The sequence below is a fragment of the Aulonocara stuartgranti genome (genome assembly GCF_965226115.1).
Source record: "Aulonocara stuartgranti genome assembly, chromosome: 13".
NCBI lineage: Eukaryota > Metazoa > Chordata > Actinopteri > Cichliformes > Cichlidae > Aulonocara > Aulonocara stuartgranti.
In genome coordinates, this window is record NC_138949.1 from 28,470,365 (window position 1) to 28,491,319 (window position 20,955).

A 20,955-nucleotide genomic window follows, 5' to 3' on the forward strand; every position below is an offset into this window, starting at 1 on the left:
ACAGAAAGTCCACATTGTGCATCATGACTAACTCTGAAAATCAAGCTGTGTAATCATCAGCCTCCAGACGTATTGGCTAATCTGATATCACAGCACATGTGCAGATGCACATTCACATCCTTGAATACAAAACTTACATTGTCAACTTCTTCCATGATGGGACAATGATTCCCACGATTTGGCAATAATCTTCATTTTTACCTCCCTCCCATCACCGCCCTCATATTAACTAATTGTACTATCCTTTAATTTAATCTATCAAAGAGAATGTTGAACTGTTACATGGGAAGACTTTTTGGGGGGAACAAATCCATAAACGTATAAATCGATCAAGAATATTATCAAAAGAAAATGCATCGCCTGTTCCAGGCCATCACATGAAATCCACAGCTGAAAATAATAATTCTAAGTACATTTGGACGGTACAGCTCCACCCACTCAAATTCCTCAGTGGTTTGAATTTGAGTACACACTGACCCAGCATGATCAAGAAACATAATGATAACCAGTGCAACCAGCTGTGTGACTTTCTTTCTCATAATAAGAACCAAATGTTTCTCTCTCCAAAACTGAAAAAGCAGTTAAACTAGACTCTCTCGCCATTTGTTTCATCCTTTTTCTTCTTCTTTCAGTTTTTTTCCTAACCGCAGTTTGAGAAAATCCACGATAAACTTGCTTTGACAAGCTGGCCCCAAATCCCTTAAAGCCCTGCCACTGCAAGATACTTTGGAATCCCAATGCTGCCCCCTTCTGGACAAACGTTTTCAATACAATTTGTAGCTCGGGGTAAACCTGCTTTAGTGATAAATCTTGTCCATGTTTCAAAAATATATCTGTATGCAGTCCCTTCCTGTATGCAAATATTAAGCTTGTGTGGGAGGACAAATGCATGTTTTTCAGTTTTCTGTGCACTTTTATGAACGTAGAATTTGATTAATATCATTTTGGTTTCTAATATTCCTCTGTCATGCTTTTGACTTGAGTTAATTTGTGATTCAAAACTGACTGTAGGTGTGGATATAAGACTGTGTTACCCTGTGATGGACTAGTGACCAGTCAAGGCTGTACCTCTGCCCTTCAACCCCAAACTCATTGCCACAGATTGAACCTGAAACCCTTTGCCCCCTCTAATGGCCTCGGGCATTGTCTCCTTGAAGTGGAAGGCCAAAATAAGAGTTCGGACACAGCATGAGAACATTTTAAAGGTAACAGAAAAGTCAGAGATGTGTGGACTCGGCTGTAATCTTCCTCCCTGCAGGAGAGTAGAATCAAGGGCAATCAGGGAAAATTCTGCTCGTCTGGTGTCACCAGTTTTGACAATAAACCCATTACTATCTCTGCACCATAAAACATTCTCGCTGTCCACTACTGTTGTGACTCTATTTTAGCTTAAAATCAGTTGATTCACATTAGAAATCATGCATTGTTTACCCTTTTTCCCTCATAAGCTCCAAATCTAGAGCTTGCAGTTGGGCAGCATGATAATAATGTGAATTGCTCTTGTAAAGATGTGCTATTTCATATTATTCAGATGTTTGTAGTTATATTGCTATATGTTATATTCGTTGTATTTTGTGTTGCCCTCTTGGCCAGGTTTCTTTTTAATCTCTGTGAGACTTTTACCTGGACAAATAAAGGATCAATTTTCATAACTTTTATTCACACTATGGTTTTGCATACATTAAATTTTTTCCTTAGAAATGTTCAACAATAAAAAAAAAACATGAGAATATTTATAAGGACCTAACTACAAATGACACTGTAGGTCTGCTGACAATTTCTCAGCATTGTTCTCCATCATCTGTTCAATTTCCAACCAAAACGAATTCACATTACTTCAGTCTTTTACTTGTATGGTGTTTTAGGTCTATTTTTAGAGGTTAATAATTAATCAAAACCCTAATATAGCATAAAGAAAATCCACAAAAAACTGCAGACTTGACTACATGTCTTCAATAAGATGTACCGTTTTGTTTTTCCATGTATTTATCTCTGTCTGGTGCCTGGCTGATGACCTCCAAGTGTGCAGCATTTGGTCGTTGCAGGTCATTAGTCATGATGCCACAGCTCCTGGAAGTTCAAGGGTCAAAGCCCGACCTCACAGGAAACCTGGAAGACAGACTCGCTCTACCCGTCTGTCATGCACTCACAACCTGTTCAACTCAAGGGCAATCAGAGGTGATCAGACATTACCATTGAGCTTGTATTAGACCCAAAGGTAGAAACAGACACCCGATAACTTGGCAGCATGTTCCGTCTTTTTAAACTTCTCTTTCAGATTTTGTTTTGGCAACATATGAGGGATTAATCCAATAAAACCCGATGCTAAAACATACAGGGGTACCTAATGAAAGAGCCACTATATGGTTTTGTGTTATAATTTCAAACAATATTAAACAAACTTCCGAACACGTATTATTTGGGGGAGAAATGTATTGTGGCAAGTGTATTCCATCATGTAGGCACTTTCTATTCACACAAGTAAAACATGGAAAAAATAAGGAATAAATCACATCTTCATGATTATGTTCATGCATTTTGTACAGAATAAGAAGTAACCTCTCTCTGGATTTTCTCTCTCTGTTTCACATTTCTTGCAAGCTTTGGGAGTGCCCTGGAGGAAAAACACAGTGAGCCATTTGACCTCGGACGTAGGTCAAGTGGAGTTCTGTTTTTTGAAATGCAGTCATGTCACGAGGCTGAGAAATCCACACCTCGGTTTTCAGCGAGGCGGTGGGCGTTTAGAAACGCACTCATGCACTCTAACACATGTAGACACTACTTCCGTGAAAAAGAGTGTAAAACATGAAAAACCCAAGTGTGTGCAGACATTCTGCTGAGGTGAACTTGATCCTGACAACAAATCTGAAAGATTTGGAAGTCTGATCAGCATTTAATCCTAATCTTTGACGTTCATTTCAGACTGATTTAAGGTTGTATATCAGCTTTGATATTTTTTGTATTCACTTTTTATAAAGCTAGATTCTCAAGGTCTTCTACTAACTGTGATGATCACAGTTACTAGCATATGTGGCATTTGTTCTTATAATATTCTGAAAAATACATTTAACTCAGGACATTTTCTTTTACATATTCTTAATACACTTACAAATTATGCTTACTTTAGGACATTCATAATTCTTAAACTTCTGGAGATGATGTATGAACAGGAAGCCACAAGTGAAGGAAAAATAGGAAAAAGGACACGTATGCATTTTTTTTGTTTTAGGCATTTCAGCTTCTTAGGGCTACAATCTGGGGAATGAGAGAAGGAAAGAATGTACGAGAAGAGGTGATATGTTATTTTCAGTCCTTCAGGAGCTCTTGTCTTCAAAGTAGGTCTGTTCAATGCGTCTGCAGAAGGACAGAAGATTGCTGTAGCTCTTGACCCTCTCTGCCAGCTCAGTGCTGGTGAGTCTAGTAGTCAGTATAGTGAAGAGATGGCCAAACACCAATGCATCCAGCTCTGTAGGCCTATAACACACACGCCACACACACACTCCGTTAATGACTGGCACTCCTTCAGCTTTAAATATAATCAGAAATGAGGTGTTACAGACACTGGCTTCACTTGTAATACTTTGTTCTAACACAAATCAAACATTGCCAGGGAGTACAGAACAAAGCCTTTCAGTTGATTACGAGATCAATACAATTTTAAACCACAAGGTGGTGCTCCAGGAAAACTGCTTGCAATAATTAGAAACATTTCCTTTTTGGTGTGAATGCCTATAACAGGGGTTGGAGAAAGGATTCTGGAGAACTCAGATGTAGATTTATTATTCAGTCGCTATAAACAAGACAAAAGAGAAAGCGATAACCAGAAACATACAGATATAAAAAATTAAAAAAAATACATACTGTTTATTAAAAAAGTATGACTGTGTTCCCAGCCTCTGAGAGAGAGCCTGGCAGCATTGACTCACATCTTCATAAACCTGAAATACATGAGGACATACAGACTTTTAAAACAAGTTTGTTTACTTTATTTTTTATAGACAGACTGGGTTCTTTTTCCTACTTACACAAATAAGAGACAAACACAAATAAGTTAAACTTAAGGGCCTTCAAACAGTCTAAAAGATCAATTCTGTAAAATTTTGAAGAATTCCACCTTTAAAATAAAAAGATAGGAAATTATTTTTCTGATTGCAGAAAGGGAATTGTAGAGCTGGCAAAACATCAACTTTTCACTTCCAGGTTGTTGCTAACCTGCTCCAACGTTTTCCCTCCCCAGCCAATGGCGTTCATCTTCCTGCGCACCTCCCACTGCTTCTGGTAGGCGAGGATTTTATTGAGAGGCCATGAGTATGGACTGCTGTATCTGGGACGAGAAATCTACAAAAACAGATACAGCTGATTAGGAGGCTATCAAGACTTTAACAAGTTTTGTTTTTAAACCTGGTGTACACACCTCAGTGGCTGTAGAATCATCACACCACTGAATGTACAACTGTAGAGAGATGAGGACATGTGTGAGAGGATACTTCTCAGACACATTCATAAAAACTGTACATGTGCTGAAGTTCTAGTATCAGTATGTTATGGTTTTTATGTTTTTCATACCTCAGCAGTAAGCAGCATATTGTTGACCAGCTCCATGTACGCTTTCATTTCAGCTCTCTGAACGTCATCTAAGCCATCGCTCAAAGAATGACCCTAAGTACCCAAAAGAAGACAACAGCAGAAAGAAATATGAAAACCTGCTCCTCCACTGGGAAAAACTAGAAGCAAATTTGCCAAAAGAAACAAACAGCTTTCATCTGTACAACACTTGCCTTAGCTTTAGTAAATTGCACAATCGGCCCCAGTTCTGACACCACCTGGTTGCCCACGTGGATAAAGGGAATTTTACCTGTGGACACAAACATAAAAAGGCTGGGCATTAAAATCATCACATTTAATTCAACACAAAAAGCTAACCTGCAACAAAGTAACTTCCAAATGCACCTACACGAATCCTGGAAGCAAACTTAGCATTTCATTTCGAATAAAATCCTTCCAGCTTACAGTGTATAGTTGTGTAATGTTTTAATGAGCAGAATGAGTGCTGAGAGTCACACAGTGTTGAGATCAGACACCCAGAATTTGTCTCTGAAGCTACATGTATACTAACCAGAAGGTGACATGTATTCAGCATTTGCTCTGCAGAACACCTGAACTGGCAGACCACACATCCTCAGGTACGCCTGCACATCAGAAACGGGACAGAATTAAGCAGCTGAGGAATAAAAGCACTAGGAGGACACTAGCTTGTAATTCCATGAGGTTGGGTTTGCATCTCCTCCGAGTCTCAAATAGTTCACCTATGGGATGAATGTGTTAACTAAACATACTGTGAAAGTAAATGAAAAATATTACTTGTGGTATACTTTGATATGCTTTAAAAAAAAAAAAAAAAACAGTTAACTTTATTTTGCAGCACTGCAGATTTCCTTCTGCAGTAAGGTCAAATCCAAAGTCAGAGTAGAGGTCAAAAGGTCAAATACAGATAATATCAACAACTGCATTTCATACTTGATGCATTTAAAAAAAATAATATGTATATATTTTCAGCAGTATAACAACCTAAGATCAGTATCTTATTAGCTGGCAGTCAATTAATAAGATACCAAATAAGTTGACATTAAATCGTTGGCAGAAGCCAATGTTCATCTGTTATCTTATATCAGTTTTGTGCTGGTTAAATGTTCAAAATTGCGCAATTAAGAACTGAAAGCTTTTATACGAGTTCAGTTTTAATTCATTAAATAATGAAAATAGTATTAAATATTTGAATTAAAACCACTAAAACTTACAGAAGCTTTCCTTGTTTCTTGAGCACAACAGACTGAGTTATTAACAAATAAACATTATATTTAAACAAGGTGTTTAAATTGTGTACATGCATGTTTGCTTTACCTGAACAGCGAGAGATGAGGCACAGTCTGACAGGAGAATCTGATCCTCTGCAAAAACAACAAAATATATAAATAGCTATATTGCTATTGACATTATGTATTGTGCCTCCATTTCACTAACTCACCCTTCAGTGGCTGGTACAAGGTTGCATTTTCAGGCCACGGCTCAGCAGCTATCAACGTCACAAACAGACATGCAGGCAAACACACACAATTATACGGTGATAATGTGACTCATTAATCTATAATGTTGCTTGTGGGATCAGCTGTCAACATTCTTTTACTAATTGTTCTTCATCTACTTTTGACTCTCCCTTTAACAGTCATCCCGGTGGATCATCTGCCTTCATCTCACAACAACTCTCCCCATGTCCTCCTTTTGCTATATCCATGACCATTCGTGTGGTCTTCCTTTTTTTCCTCCTGCCTTCCAGCTCCATGTTCACTACCCCTCCTCTGCAAATATCTAAACCATCTCAGCCTCACCTCTCTAACTTTGTCAAACTCCTTAACCTGATCTGTCCCTCTGATATACTTAGTTCTAATCTTGTCCATCCTGCTCACTCCCAAAGAAAACCTTAGCACCACTGACCTTTGTTAGTGTACCGTCTACAGACCATACATCACAGCAGGTCTCACTACCATCTTGCAGACCTTCCCTTTCACTCTGGCTCACTTTGTCACAAATCACCCGTGACACTCATCTCCATCCACATCACCCTGACTGCACCCTCTTCTTCACCTCTACTCATATAAAGTTAATCAATAAAAGATTATAAAGAATACAGACACGAGGTGCACGGTGCTCACTCAACGACCTATGCTGTAACACCGCCGTGCTTGCAGTACAGCCTCCAGCCACCGGGGGGAATCTCTGAGCATGTCTCTGTTAAAATTGATAGATTTGAGCCGTTTTTGTAACGATACGGGGATGTCAGTAACTTTAGCCCTCTTGAGCAGTTTCCGCTTGAATTCGCCGTCCCCCTGCTGATTTATGATTTTAACAGTAAACAGAAATATGGCGCTATTTACATTAGAGTCCTGTGTTACACCTGCCAAGCAATCCACGACATGCAGAATGACAGAGTGCCTTGGGGCTTTTCCAGGCCAGTCAGCCTTTTTTTAAGAAACCAAGAAAAGGCGAACAAAGGCAGCTATAGTAACAGCTAAAGGTCCATATATGTAAGTAACTACATTTGTAAAGAGCTTATGTTACTGTGAACCTTAGCTCTTGCTAGCTAGCTGGCTAATGTTATTCATAATCAATAGAAAAACGGGGTGAAGTCAACATATTACCTGCCATCTGCGACATGAACGCCTCTGCCGCAAGAGACATGGTGCTGCTGTTGTACTCTTATTGTTAAATAATGATTAGAATAATGAGCGATCTGAGCAACAGCACTGCTTGCAAGTTTAAGGGCAAGTACTTGTTCTGCAGTCACTGACCGGTCCGCCTGCGATTGATGTCCGTAAGAGAAACGGTTGCATTAATCTTTAGTTCCACTTTATGGACGCGCATAGAGGCTACTGTAGCAGTGTTGTTGTATTTAACTAGAAATAATTGGGGCTTTTGATGCATGGAAAAATACATATTATTAAAGTAGCATTTTTAATTTGGGTTTAAGGGAAAGAACTAACCGCACAAAAAGTGTATAGGAAACTGACTAAAACAGACACATCATGTGAGAGAGACATGGACTCAGAGAAGCATTATTTGAAATCTGTGTGATAATTTTGTTACAGCAAACATAGGATTAAAAGGATAATGTCCAGGGCAGAAAACATACATTTGGAGGGTAAAGTCAGCAAAACCTAAATATGAATGGATTTTATCATATTTGACTGGTGGTGTGGGGTGGCTGTGGCTCAGGAGATAGAGGGCAGTGGTTCAATCCCACACTTCTCTAGTTTGCATGTTTAAGTATCCTTGGGTAAGACACCAAACTCAGGTTTGGTGTGAATTTTAGGTTAATAGCGTTTGTAATATTCATGCATTCATCCACACTCCATGGCTGCTATTACCTAGCAGCAAGTACAATATCCTTCTTTAACAAGCGTAAATTTTTAGCAGAACTGCATTTATGTGTGTTTATACCTTTATATCTGCAAAGTTAATATACTTGTTATTTTGCCCACTATTTTATTGTTGCTGTCTTATTATATTTGCTATTTTGTTGTATTGTTATTATTTAATTCAGAGGAGTTTCTTTAAGAGTTGCCTCCTTCCCACCAAGTTTATGAACGCAGAAATTAACATCTTCTCACATATATACTCACTTCAATTGAAATGCAGTATACAAGGCACAAACAGGGGTTGTGCAATTCTAATGAGCTTGAAAGTCCATATTTGATATGACCACCTTTATTCTTCAACACAGTGTGAACTCTCTTAGACTCTATTAGTTTTAGACTTTCTTGTAATTTCTTTATTCAGGAATATTTCTCCAGCCTTCTTGAATGACACTCAAAATTCCATTTTGCATGTTGGCTCCTTTTTCTGTCAAGATGATCTCACATTGCTCTAATAATGTCGAGGTCTGGGCTCTGGGGAGGCCAGTCCATGACTGATAGTGTTTCATTATGTGTTTTTTTTCTAGCTAGACATGTGTTTACTGCATTGACAGTTTGTTTGGGATCATTGTCAAAAAATTAAGCTGCTGGCAATCAATTGCTTTCCAGAAGGTTTTGGGTGGTGGATCAAAAATGTACTGTACTTTTCTGCAGTTATAATTCCATCTATCAAGATCCCCCAACATTACTGGTTGAAATGCAGCCCCCAAAAATGACACAGATAGCGGAAGCATCTCACTGTTGTACCTGTCTCTTTATGATCTCTGTTTATACTGGGGGTGAACCTAAATTTTCACATTTGGATTCATCACTCCATAAGACATAAGATAAGAAAGTCAGTGATTACTGATTTTCAGTCCAGTTCTTCAATAGTTTGACATACATCAGCCTTTTCTTCCCAGTTTCCTTCCATTGAGATCATTTCTGCAAACAGATGAATCAACTGAAAGGTCAGATGCATCTTTTGCATCCTGTGTCAGTTGATTTTCAGATACTTTTCAATTACACACTGCTCAGCATGCTGAGACATCCCATGTTTTTGTCTAATATGTGTTTGGGAATTGCATTGTTGTTGCAAAAAGACTAAATGCCTAAAAATGCTATTTTAAAATGAGTTCTTTGATACACACCTTTCGTCCCTTGTGAGATGACTTTTTACTCTTAAATGAATAATATGTCGGTGTTAAGTGATGTAGAAACAACAAAAAGAAAAAAACATTTCTCTAAAAATAGTCAGGTACAAGGAAAACGACTGAAAAGGCAGATGATGTCCAAATAAAAGATAAAAACTTTATCTTTAAAAACTTACAAGAAAGTCACAGCGACTGTACTTTATCTATTTAAACATTTCTCTTTTAAATTTTGTTTATTAATCCAGACTATTTGCAGAAAAATGCTGCTGCATTCGACCATATCTAAACAAGCCAGTGGCACACCCATGTTTCTGTGTTTTTCTGTAGCTATGTTATTGTCCACACCCTAACAAGAAATGCTTCACTGTTTCATTCTCGTGACATTTCTCACCCTGTCCTGTTTTAAGCTCTACAATCGAACACGTGACTGTATTTAAAGTGACCTGCCATGCTCTTAATCTTGTGAGAAGTATCCAACATTCATTCCCGTCTTAAAAGTCTTACTTGTAGGTAGATGTAGTCGTACATTTTTACGGTTGTGTGTTCACAGTGCAAACACAAGTGGACAAAGTAACTGAGACACATTATGATGCATGGATAGATGTAACAACCCAAAATTGTAACCTTTGCAAAGATGTGTATGTTTCTGGTTCATATACCTTATTATTACTAAGGCTAATTTAGCATTGATTACGGTACATTGTATTATACACATTTCTGTTAATCCAAAGGGCTAATGATAAATATATCCATGTATTTCTAATGTAAATATTTCCATGTTTTCTTAAATGAAAAAATATTATTTATCTTAACCTGAAAAAAAAATCTCTTCCAGACTGTAATACTTAATGCTACCAGTCGGGGGCATTCCTGTTTCATCACAGACTAGAGAAAGATAGGTAGGTGTACACGCACAAACACAAACACATGCATATCTACAAAGTATGCTGTTCAGTATTATTGCATTCTGTTTGCATTCTGTTTCTGTCCATTTAAATGTACATAAAATACATGAATGTGTGTGAACTTGTGGTGTGAAATTTTAGGAATAATTGCATCTCGTTTGTAATCACGCGTGTGTCTTAGTGGGATCAGGTTTTGAATTCCAGATGTTTGACGTGTTTTTGTGGTATTATTCCCCTGAGTAACATCTCAAACTGCAGACATGCAGAACTTCAGAAGCTTTTCTGTTTTTAGTGAAGATCTGAACTTTGTTTGTCATGATTGTGGCAGCTCTGTGGTTGATCTTCAGCGTGTGATAGATAATCCAGGTTGCTCCGTGTCAGCCCCTTTGTGCCTATCCTGCACATGTAACCGAGTCTCCAACGGAAGCCACCAATTATTGGCACTCAGCGCTCATTTCTCTTACATATCAACACACAAATACACACAGCCATGATTTCACTACTTCAAGGGATTTTACTTTGATTTACGTTCCTTTCCCGTAAACTTACTATACACATAGGCCTAACCGCTAATCTTGATCCTGGCACAAACGATTTCACTTAAGTTGATATTCATACAAAAATATGAATATCAACTTAAGTGATATTAAGTTGATATTAAGTTTATATATGAAATTCGCGATTTGGACAAACAAATCTATGAGAAGCCCGAATTATTGTATCTGGGATTTATAAACTTCTAAACAAAGATATCATCATAGACAATACTTAAGTCTCTTAACATAATAATTTACATCCCAAAAAATTTTAAACAGTAAAAGACACAGAATACCCACAAATTTAAATATTTTAACGCCAAATTTTCTCCTTAGTTTCGGCTCCGTTTAATAACTCCTCGAAAATCAGAAAACTGTAAAGATCAACCTAAATCCACCCGTGGGACAGCGTGCATGCATTTTAAAAGCTTGTCAACGGAGCCATGACGCACTAGACATTAGTCTTGGCTTATCTATACCATGAGTCCCCGTTAAGTTGTGACTGCGACAAAGACCGTGCTGCTTAAAGATGACACCGTATTTTATTTATTTATTTTATATATTTATTTATTTTATTTTCTTAAGCCGAAAATGGATATCACGATTTCGCCTTTAACTCACTGTTTCTAATCACACGTCACTTCCGTTGATTCTCTCCCGACCTCATCTTCCCCTATCGCCAAAAAAAAAAAAAAATCATCGGTCCTTCGCTTATCTTCCAACACAGAAAAATATTCACACCTTTAATGTTTGAAGTTTTTTATTATTATTATTTTCTCATCTATTTTTATCAAAACATTTCCACATATAAAATTATTACAGGAATACACTTTTTTTTTCAAAAGTAACGAAAAAATAACGGAGAAGATGCTTGCTATAAAGAACGAATAAAATATGCTTCTAATTATTACAAATTAAACATAAGTACTGGCGTAGACTATGATAGATATCGATAGCATATTAAACTGGAATCAAAGAGAGAACATACCTATTTATATGCAACATCATGGTATTTCACAGAGGGCTAATTTAATCCTCTCGGTGCGAAATCAAACAAGTTTTTTCAGAAAAAAAAGATCTCTTTGTAAAACCCTGTAACCCTGAGAAAAGAAGTTGGATTTACAGTCAGGTGTGTGCGTTAAAAAATTGTACCTTCATTTTGGCTCTTTTTTAAAAACAAAATTATAAATGTGGGAAATAAAATCCAAGAAAAAATATGGCTAATTTCCTTCCAAATATGAATTATTTTTGGATGCTTCTCTGTACAAAATCAAAAGCTAAAACATAATTTGTGCAGTCACTCAACACGCAATTTGGTGTTTCTGCTCTTCTACCTACCCTTTAAGCGCCAGTTTATGTAACATTTTGGTAACGTGCATATTCATAAATTAGGATTTTTCTGCTTTTAGGTAGCTGTTATATAACCCTGTATTATGTTTACCCTGTGGAGAAAAGAAAACCCTGATTCATCCTGTTCCACGCAGTCACGAGTATTTTGGCACCGCGACAAACGAGCACTGTTTTTGCGTCTTCATCGGATGTCTAAATATGAAGCAATTCCCTGTCTGCACCAGAGAGATGTCAGGGCCTCCGTGAACTTAAAATATATTCATTCATTCATTAATTATGAGATTCAATATGGATGAAACCTCAAAAAAGGAAAAAAATTAAAATGCTCCAAAGGTGAAGTTAAAAACAAGGGAAAAAATACATAATGGAATTTATAAACGTGTGTTCGTCAAAGCCGTAACTTTAAAGCAGGTGAGAATTGTTTGAGGACTGCAGTCACCCTGGATAAATTAAGCAACATCAGCTTTGGAGAATGAAGGTGCTACCATGGCTGCTTCGACTGCCACACTCTGCGCTCCTGTGTGTTTAGACAGTTATAACCGTCTTCATGCTGTCGCTGCTGCTGCTGTTGCTGTTGTTGTTGTTGTTGTCGGTCGCTTTCTTGTTTTTGCTCTTTCCTTTGGTGTTGGGCAATTTGTTGTCTTTCTTCCAGCGCATGCGCCGGTTCTGGAACCACACCTTCACCTGCCGTTCGGACAGACAGAGCGCGTGGGCCACCTCGACGCGGCGGCGGCGCGTGAGATAGCGGCTGAAGTGAAACTCCTTCTCGAGCTCCAGGACCTGCTGTCGCGTGTAGGCCGTCCGCAACCTCTTTGGCTCCGGGCCCACGTGATTTGGATTAACTGTAAAAACAAAGAACAGAGGTTTAAAGACCGCTTTAAATTTATTTTATTTATCTTACAGCTTTTATTTTGTTTTGTGTTCCGTAATGATGAGGATGGGCCTGGGTGAAGCCCCATATTAAGAATATATTTAAAATAAAAATGAGTTGATCTTTTAAAATTCTCATTCCAGATATAATCACGTAGCCTTTCCTGTCGTAATCTTCATTCGTGGTGGTCTGGGAAGATGCCCAAAAACGATTTTGACTTTTATCTTTAAAGGTTTGTTCCGCCGCAAGCGTTACACATCAGATACACACAATAAGCTTGCTTGCCCCCCCCCCCCCCCCCCCCCCCCACACACACACACACACACACATACACACAAACAAGCTGTAGCAGGGCAGGGTCATAAAACTTTATAGGGGTTGTAATTCTCGCTGACTCTCACTAAGATCGTAAATAACTCGACAACAAAAAGCGATGCTCACAAATGGACAAAACACTATACAAAGAAAGAAAGAAAGAAAGAAAGAAAGAAAGAAAGAAAGAAAGAAAGAAAGAAAGAAAGAAAGAAAGAAAGAAAGAAAAATAAAAAACATTAACATGAGAAATACACCAATGTTATGGAGAAATGAAATGGGGAGTGAAGATCGACTGATTAAAACGTTCAGGCTACCCTACCATGAGCGATGTGCACTTTCTTCATCCACGGGTAGACAACAATGGGCGGCTTGTCTTTGCCCTGGCAGGCCGTTTTCCTCTGCACCTGAGCGGGCTTTGCGCAGGTCATCCAGGCCTGGCACTGCAGGTCACCCACGGGAAACCTCTCCTTCACGGGCCCGTCCGTCTCTCTGTAGACCGGGTAGGTTGCATCTTGATGCTGCGAGGGGTCCTCTCCATCTTGCCGGCGATGCCCCTGCAAAGAGTGTTGATAACCGGTTTGTTGTTGTGTATAGGGAGGCGGAGGGGGCTGCATGGACATATAGCCCCCTCCAAAACTGCCACTGTCCTCGGGGTTGTTGTAATACCCCCCTTGTTCATTAAAATTACTGTAATCTTCTTCACATGGCGGGAACTGCGGCTCAGCATATTTACAGCTCACCACGTAGGACTCCATGATTGATTTATAGTGAGGCTGGTAGGAGAATACTAATTTTTCTTTCTCTCCCCTCTCTCTGTCTCTTTTCCCCCCTCTGGCATGAAGCCATCCTGCGGCTGTCAAATAGACGGACGGCCGCTCGGGCCACGTGACCCTGCGGCCAGCCAATGAGAGGCGACACTTTTGGTTGTTTATGTCAGACGTAATGGGATAATTTGGAGGAAAAAAATGTTCATTATAGAACTAATGAAGATTTGCTGGCCGGGTAAGTTGCTACGGTTAGGTGTTTGTGGACACTGAAAAATAATCCTGACAGTTTAAAGTGTTAATATGAGTAATTCAAATCTATCTATCTATCTATCTATCTATCTATCTATCTATCTATCTATCTATCTATCTATCTATCTATCTATCTATCTATCTATCTATCTATCTATCTATCTATCTATCTATCTATCTATCTATCTATCTATCACCCTCTGCCACACAGCCCCTATTGAAGACGCGCTGACTGTAGATTTATGACTTTTAGCTGACTGACTTTTACCCCCACAGATGGCCGAAACTGAAAAATTAATCTGGCCCATATTGAGGGACGGCGGGGCCATATTTGGCCTTGTGGCCAGTCAAAGGACGGACAACAAAACGTGGCCGGTCAGAAAGGCCTCAAATAAAAGAATGGGATAAAAGGTTCCCAGACAGTGACTAGTAGTTGGCTTTGTTCGGCCGAGGTCAGGCCGAGGTGTCCCGCTCACCAGCACGGCTTTTAAAGGAGGGGGAGAAAAATGCATTGCTTTAAAAAAAATGATGCTAAATCAAGCCGAACGAGACAAAAATGCGACGGCTTAAAAAATGAAGCTTAATGCAAAATTAGTGGAAAAAAGGGTGAAAGAGATAAGTGGGAATATGCTAAATGTGTGCCCTCACACGAAGAAAGAGAGACATAATGAGCGTCATTGCGCAAGGAATTTTGCTCTTTTGCTAAAGTGATCCCTTTAAAAATGGTAAATCGCAAATGTCAAGGTCTTGATAGATCATCTTTACACCCAGCAATCGACCATTAATCCGTATGAAATCCTTCAAGATTTCACGAGGATTTCTTTGGCTGCAGCTGCTCTCCGAGGATTTGGCAAGACTGATGCGCAGCTAAAACCCCAGTTTTACTACATGAACTACTTTTACCCCTTCCTATAATACTCCTGTAAAAAGCATTAAAGAGTTCCTATGGAGGATGTAATGCGTTTGAAGTCTTTGCCATGGCTGACAAAATACAACTGGACTCATGCATCTTTGGGCTTAATGGCTCTGATCTAATGAGTCATTTAGACAAAGCAGCCCTTAAAGAGTGACTGATAAGCAACCAAATAGGTAATAGAGTGTCAGAATATTTTTTTTCTGTGTCATGGTCTAGTGCCATTTAAATAGGCAGCTCTTCCATTGTTGTTACAATGGATATTTTTCAGCCGAAGCGTTTGTAGCTTCAGTTTCTATCAGACAGTTTTTGTTCCAGCTGAGATAAAGGGAAGGTGTGAACAGATTTTCACTGAAGAGTTACAGATTTACTACATTTGTGAATGGTCTGCAGAGGTGGTGTACTCAGGGCAGCAAACAGAGTTGCATTTTTTTCATAAGCCAGGGCTTTATCAGCTCTACACCCCAGAACAAGATACTGTGCTGTGGTTCTTGTTGAGATGCTGCACTTAATATTGATTTTATGATTTGTCACTGAGCAAACCTTTACGCTACCATGCAGGAAATTAGATCCAGCGGCATGATCACAATTCATGCCGTGAAACTCAGTATGAGCAAACCATCCTGCCCGATTTGCCAATCCATTTGTATGCAGCAAAGCACAGCATCACTTCACGGACACTTTTCTGTGCTTGACACCGCACAAATGTCAAACAATCCTTCTAATCTATGAAAGTGTGGAACTGTAGGGCTGAAGAAGGACACGTTCCTTTAGCAAAGCTAGAGCACAGTAAAGAGTCATCCCTTTTTCCTCCCCTGTCGTGGATTTTGATGGATGGTTAGTCATCGCCCATAGACTCCCCAAGAACCCAATCTGTGACTGAGGCAGCTCCACACACATTCGGTTCTACAGGGTATATATAGGCGAAGGTTCACTTCATGGCTGGCTGCTGATGACTTCTTTTTGTTGTTGACAGAGATTTACACTCCTGTGCCCTCATTCTGACTTTTTTCATAGAGGCCATTGTGTTGACTAATGCTCTGCGTAAGAGTAATTACAATGCCCAAAATCACTATTCAGCCAGTCCCTTCTTTGTAAAGATGTGCGTGTACCTGTTGTTAAGTGTCATTGTATAATTTATTGAAACCATTAATGGTGCTTCAGCATGTACCTTCTGACATCAATAATTCGTTATAAGGCATAACACATTAATTCTGATACATGTGTGCAATTACTGTAAACTGGTGAGGCCATCATCCAGAAGACTAGCAAGCTCAACAAGAACATCCTGAGACTTCAGACTTCTCCTCGGGTTAAATAATCATAATGCTCTCCACATAGGCATGAATTGATTCCCTGGATCCAGAAGGTTATCTGGAACTGGATTAGTTTATGATATTTTCTTGAAAACTGCAAGGCAGTGTCTTCTAATTATTCGTATATCATTTTAATGTGTACATTTTAAAGATATGCTGCAAAATGTTTCATTTTGTCCTACCTAATATTGGTAAATGTCCTTGAAGTTAATTACTTCTAAATTGGCTCTACAGTTTAACATAAAACCATAAATTCTAGGCAGGTCAGCAATAATTCGCACAAGGTGAATTTCAGGTTTATGAAATTGGTCTTGCTGCATGAAAAATAGCTCACCTTCCACTGGAAAGAGGGCAAACAGTTGCCCATAAGATAACTGCAGCAGAGTATAGTTAATGTGAAACTGAGATGGTCACCTTGTCCTAGCCACATTCTCATTTGTTAATTATTATACAAAGTGTCGGAGTTACTCTGATATCAATTTTATCGTTTGAACACAATTCATTGAAGTTCTGCAAGTGTGACTGTGAGTCTGACCCCGCTTTCTCTTCCATGTCTTTACTGAGGCATACTATTTTGGCTTTCTGAGGTAAAAGCTAGCTTATCAGAAAGACTTTGTTACAGTAGAGAAGTTTGTTACTGATGACCTCACTTTGTTAAACAAGTATGCCACATTTCTTTACGTTAAACATTAGAAATCAAGGAGGAGGCGATCTGTGCTGTTGCCCACCAGCAGTTAAAAGTTGCATGTCTTTCATAATTTAGCCGGCCAAGCTTTGATTGTAGTGTAACTGCCAAATTGCAGTTGGTCTCCTGCCAAGTTTGCTGGTAAACAAACTACCAGCTGCAGTGAAACTAATCCACATTAAAATAGTGGCTGGGGGTAATTTCCAAACTTGGCCTCGACCTCAGATTTATTGGACTGAACTGAAAATTGCAGAGAACTTGGCCCTGAAACTGAATCTAAATTTCTCATTAGTTCCTGCTGAAATACATTTATGGTGGTCCACAGCGCCTCTAAATGTTTACAGCTGAACATCTGCCGTCAGCTGCCAGTGAAGGCACCACAGTTTATACCCAACTGTATTTGAATTCAAGTTGTGCACTTGCAATTGACAGCATTAGTCATCATGTTGACTCTTTTTGCTTGTATATTAAATTTTGGGTAAGATGTATGTGTTACATATGTATTGATTTGTCTCACGTGTCAATGCTCATGCTCCACTGAGGGCAACATTATCCACGCCTTTTTTTTTCCATTCCCACACACTTCACCTCTTTATACAGTAATGTATCATTATGAATATTGCTGACGTCTGCATTGTTTTTCGAGTTGTATTGCAAATTTGGTCAAGATGCCACATAGAGTTTCTGTTTCCATTTCTTCCCCTAGGCGATTTTCTGTGCTCTGGCAGACGCTCATTCCTTGTGTTTACATGTTCTAAATTCCCATGGCTGGTTGAATGAGTGCTTGATGACAACTCCGGTCAGAACCATTTGTTGCGAAAGCAAAAAGCTCGCGTTGCATGGAGTGAGAAGAACAGCAAAACTTTATGTAGAGCATGATTGGTTTCACGTTAAACAGTGGGAAAGCTAAACAAAAATAAAAGAGCGAAGCAAACACTGATCCATAACAATTCTGATTGATTTTGGGTGAAAAATGAAACTGCAGAGTTTAGGGCACCTTTCTGCTGATGTGGAAAATACAAATGGTCAAAAAAAGAGAGTTCATTCACGTTGAACTATTAATCCTGAGTTTTTTGTTTTGTTTTTTGACTTTCATTTTTCACAATTATTCTTGCCCTCGGACACTGGCGTCATTAGCTTACACCTTTGAATGGTGTTCCCTAGCTCTGAACTTTGGTGGATTTCTTTTACAGACAACAACAACGGAGCGATGCTTCGGTTTCTCAAAGAGCATTCTTCTTTAAGAATGTAGCCTAGCTGCCGTCAGGTCGCCAGAGGGTCAATCAGAATCGTTGACCGCTGGTTCACCGTTTCATTAGTCCCCGCGCTGGACAGGCCAACGCAGGGGCTCGAGGTGGGGACCACGCAGAGTTCACGCGGCCTGCGGGAGTCGCGAGCCTATTGTTCCGTGGGTTTCTCCCTCCCTCTCTCCCTCTCTTTCTCTCTCTCTCGCTCGCTCGTTGGATAGTCTCCTCCGATATTAGGGGTTAAAGTGGGAGGATGCGTGCGTGACCGTTATTTGAATATGATCCACTGATCTAAAAGGGATTCTCTACCACATGTATGACTTATTGCTACTTTGGCAGCGGTTTAATCAACCTTCTCGTATCGTTTTTCCATTGTAGGTTGATTATTGATTAACGCTGTAAATCTGGTAGTATAATTAGACGTCTTTAATGTCCCTCTTCACTCCGGTTGTAGATTTAATTCAGTCCAAGATGATCGTCTTGGATACTCTCGCTGCAGACTTGGTGTTCATGTGATACTCCGACTACGTAATTTTTCACCAGGCTGTCTTTGCAGATCTGAATCCAACACTCGGGTCTGCAGATGATATAACCACAAGCAGCAGTAACATAAGCACTTATCCGTATAAACAGCCTATTGCCTTTTAGAAGATCGCATAAATAAATTTTCCTCTCATCCCGAGTTTGACATGAAGCCATTCAGTTGTGGCTTTTCTTTCTGGGGTCGTTTCACTTTTTCATCTTAGACAGGCTGACCGCGGGCTCACCCCTCCACCCCCGGCCCTGTGCCGGGTCAAAGCCGAGCTGAGAGCTGCTTTAACCCGGTTTAGACATTAACTGCGAACTCCAGCCCCGCATGGGAACCCAGGCACCGTCTCGAACTGACCAGTGCGATCGAGCAAAACCCGGAAAATCTGGCTGTAAATTAGTAAAACTAACTGTAAAATTAAATGCTGAGGGCAGTTTAAATGAGCAAGCACTTATGGCAAGACTGCAAAAATATTTTTGGAATTAATGTATTATCTATAACGCCGGAAACGATCCTTTTACATTTAACAAGATACACTTTATTAACTGTGAGACTAAAATGATTTACTTTGAAATTGTTTCAAATATGGTCATTTTTCACTAAGAGGGAATAAATCAACTTTCAGTACAAAAACAACAATATTGACCTCATAATTCTAATTAAAAAAAAATTATAAGCTTCTTTTTTAATTGATTTTTTAAGTTTGTTTTTTCCACAAACGCATGCGTAAAACTACAATTATATCAAACTACATCAAAATAAGACACCCCTAGTTTTAAATCCTCAAAAATCACACGGGTTGTGAACATAGCTCCCATAAATATCTGTGAACTGCACCAGTTCGAAATGGTTGCCGGTATGTAAACAATTAAATTCTTTAATTTTACGGAAAAAATAAAATGACATATTAAAAAATATATACAGTTAAGCCAAAATAAGAATAAGTAACACACACACACACACACACACACACTGCTTTTGTTTCCAACAATCCGTCTTCAGAAGACTGAACTCACTTTTAAGTTAAAATGTGAAAAAAGATGCCTCAATTGCAAAATTTGTTGTTGCAGCTTAGTGAGGCTCCCCTCTCCGCAGTCGTAACCATTATTTAGTTATTTAAAAGATTAATGTCCCTGCTGCCATGTATTTTTTAAATTGTCATGCCTCTCTTGAACGGAGTGCCCAGCTGTGAGTATAATCAAAATTTTCCCCTTGCCATAAACCACTGGTTTATAGTTCTCTTCTGGCTTCTGTTTATAGCCTATAGGGAGCGGGGCTTGGCGTTAGAGAGATAGCTGTAAAATTTAACATCTCAACAAAGACGCCATAACTCCTGTTATCTGATTGCGTTTACATATCCATACAAACATGAGCCGAGCAACGACAATAGTAAAATCATTTTGAATGCGCCAAACAGAAGTGTAGTTCCCAAGCAAGCGACTGGTTAGTTTTGCATTATTGCACTTCTCCAGCCTGATTAAATTATTCCACAGGATATTCATATTAATATTATTATGATTTGTTTTATTATTGATAATAATAATAATCTAAATGGGAGGTTATATTTTCGAAATGTACACAAGCAAGATAATCCTCAACATATGGAATAAAGCCGCCTCAGAAAGGATGCAGGCTACCGTTTTCCGATTTAGGAACACACACATATGCCACATGGAAATCGTAAACCCACACACCCACACACACACACACACACGAGCACGGATATAGAGTTTCATGTTAAGGACTTCCTACAGAGCACGTTAAAAATTCTGACTACTGTTATCTTTCTTCCAGAATCAGAGGAACAGCTTTTCGGCATCAATCATCTGTCCGCAATGAGCTGAATGCAGACAGCAACATTAAACCTGTGATCCTAAACAGTCCCCCACTGAAAGAGGGTTTTTTCTCCTTGAAAGAGGTGTAAGTGGATAATTTTGTTTTTGAAGAAAATCATATATATTGAGTACTGGAGTATATACCGGCAGTTTCAATATTAGATCTGAGACAATATAAAGCAAACAAATATTTCTTCAGATTTCTTTCTACTAAAACACGCCTTAAATCGAACTAAATGGGACAGTCAACATTTTTCTCACAAATTCGATGTAAGTTTACTTTCAGTCCAAACGTATTTATTGCTTCAGTTAATTCGATTATATATTGGACTAC

At 39.0% G+C, this 20,955-nt stretch overlaps 2 protein-coding genes and 1 long non-coding RNA gene across 3 annotated transcripts; 1 reads left to right on the forward strand and 2 right to left on the reverse strand.

Annotated features, from left to right (window-relative positions):
- Window positions 1-2,415: 2,415 nt before the first annotated feature.
- Window positions 2,416-7,385, reverse strand: mtx2 (metaxin 2). The gene is made up of 10 exons (XM_082556703.1): window positions 7,197-7,385; window positions 6,026-6,073; window positions 5,902-5,948; window positions 5,117-5,189; window positions 4,779-4,855; window positions 4,567-4,659; window positions 4,415-4,453; window positions 4,213-4,338; window positions 3,862-3,938; window positions 2,416-3,474 (listed from the first exon to the last, which is right to left on the reverse strand). Exons 1-10 carry the CDS (start codon window positions 7,234-7,236, stop codon window positions 3,315-3,317), a joined length of 780 nt encoding a protein of 259 aa, XP_082412829.1. The 5' UTR covers window positions 7,237-7,385; the 3' UTR covers window positions 2,416-3,314.
- LOC309720116 lies at window positions 6,083-16,349 on the forward strand. The gene is made up of 3 exons (XR_014280411.1): window positions 6,083-7,082; window positions 9,939-10,002; window positions 13,923-16,349. It is a non-coding gene; the product is annotated as an uncharacterized lncRNA (long non-coding RNA).
- LOC309720114 (homeobox protein Hox-D4b-like) lies at window positions 11,345-13,927 on the reverse strand. Its single transcript, XM_082556704.1, has 2 exons — window positions 13,400-13,927; window positions 11,345-12,736 (listed from the first exon to the last, which is right to left on the reverse strand). The coding sequence occupies exons 1-2, from the start codon at window positions 13,833-13,835 to the stop codon at window positions 12,420-12,422; spliced, it is 753 nt and encodes a 250-aa protein (XP_082412830.1). The 5' UTR covers window positions 13,836-13,927; the 3' UTR covers window positions 11,345-12,419.
- Window positions 16,350-20,955: the final 4,606 nt, after the last annotated feature.

Bases quoted from the DNA above. Each gene is read 5' to 3' on its own strand.
- mtx2 (XM_082556703.1), bottom strand. From the start codon at position 7,236: ATGTCTCTTGCGGCAGAGGCGTTCATGTCGCAGATGGCAG. The intron at 5,949-6,025 runs GTGAGTTAGTGA...TTGTTTTTGCAG, and splicing joins CTTGTACCAGCCACTGAAGG to AGGATCAGATTCTCCTGTCA. The intron at 4,454-4,566 runs GTATGAAAAACA...ATCTCTCTACAG, and splicing joins ATATGCTGCTTACTGCTGAG to TTGTACATTCAGTGGTGTGA.
- LOC309720114 (XM_082556704.1), bottom strand. From the start codon at position 13,835: ATGGAGTCCTACGTGGTGAGCTGTAAATATGCTGAGCCGCAGTTCCCG. The intron at 12,737-13,399 runs GTAGGGTAGCCT...TTGTTTTTACAG, and splicing joins GAAAGTGCACATCGCTCATG to TTAATCCAAATCACGTGGGC.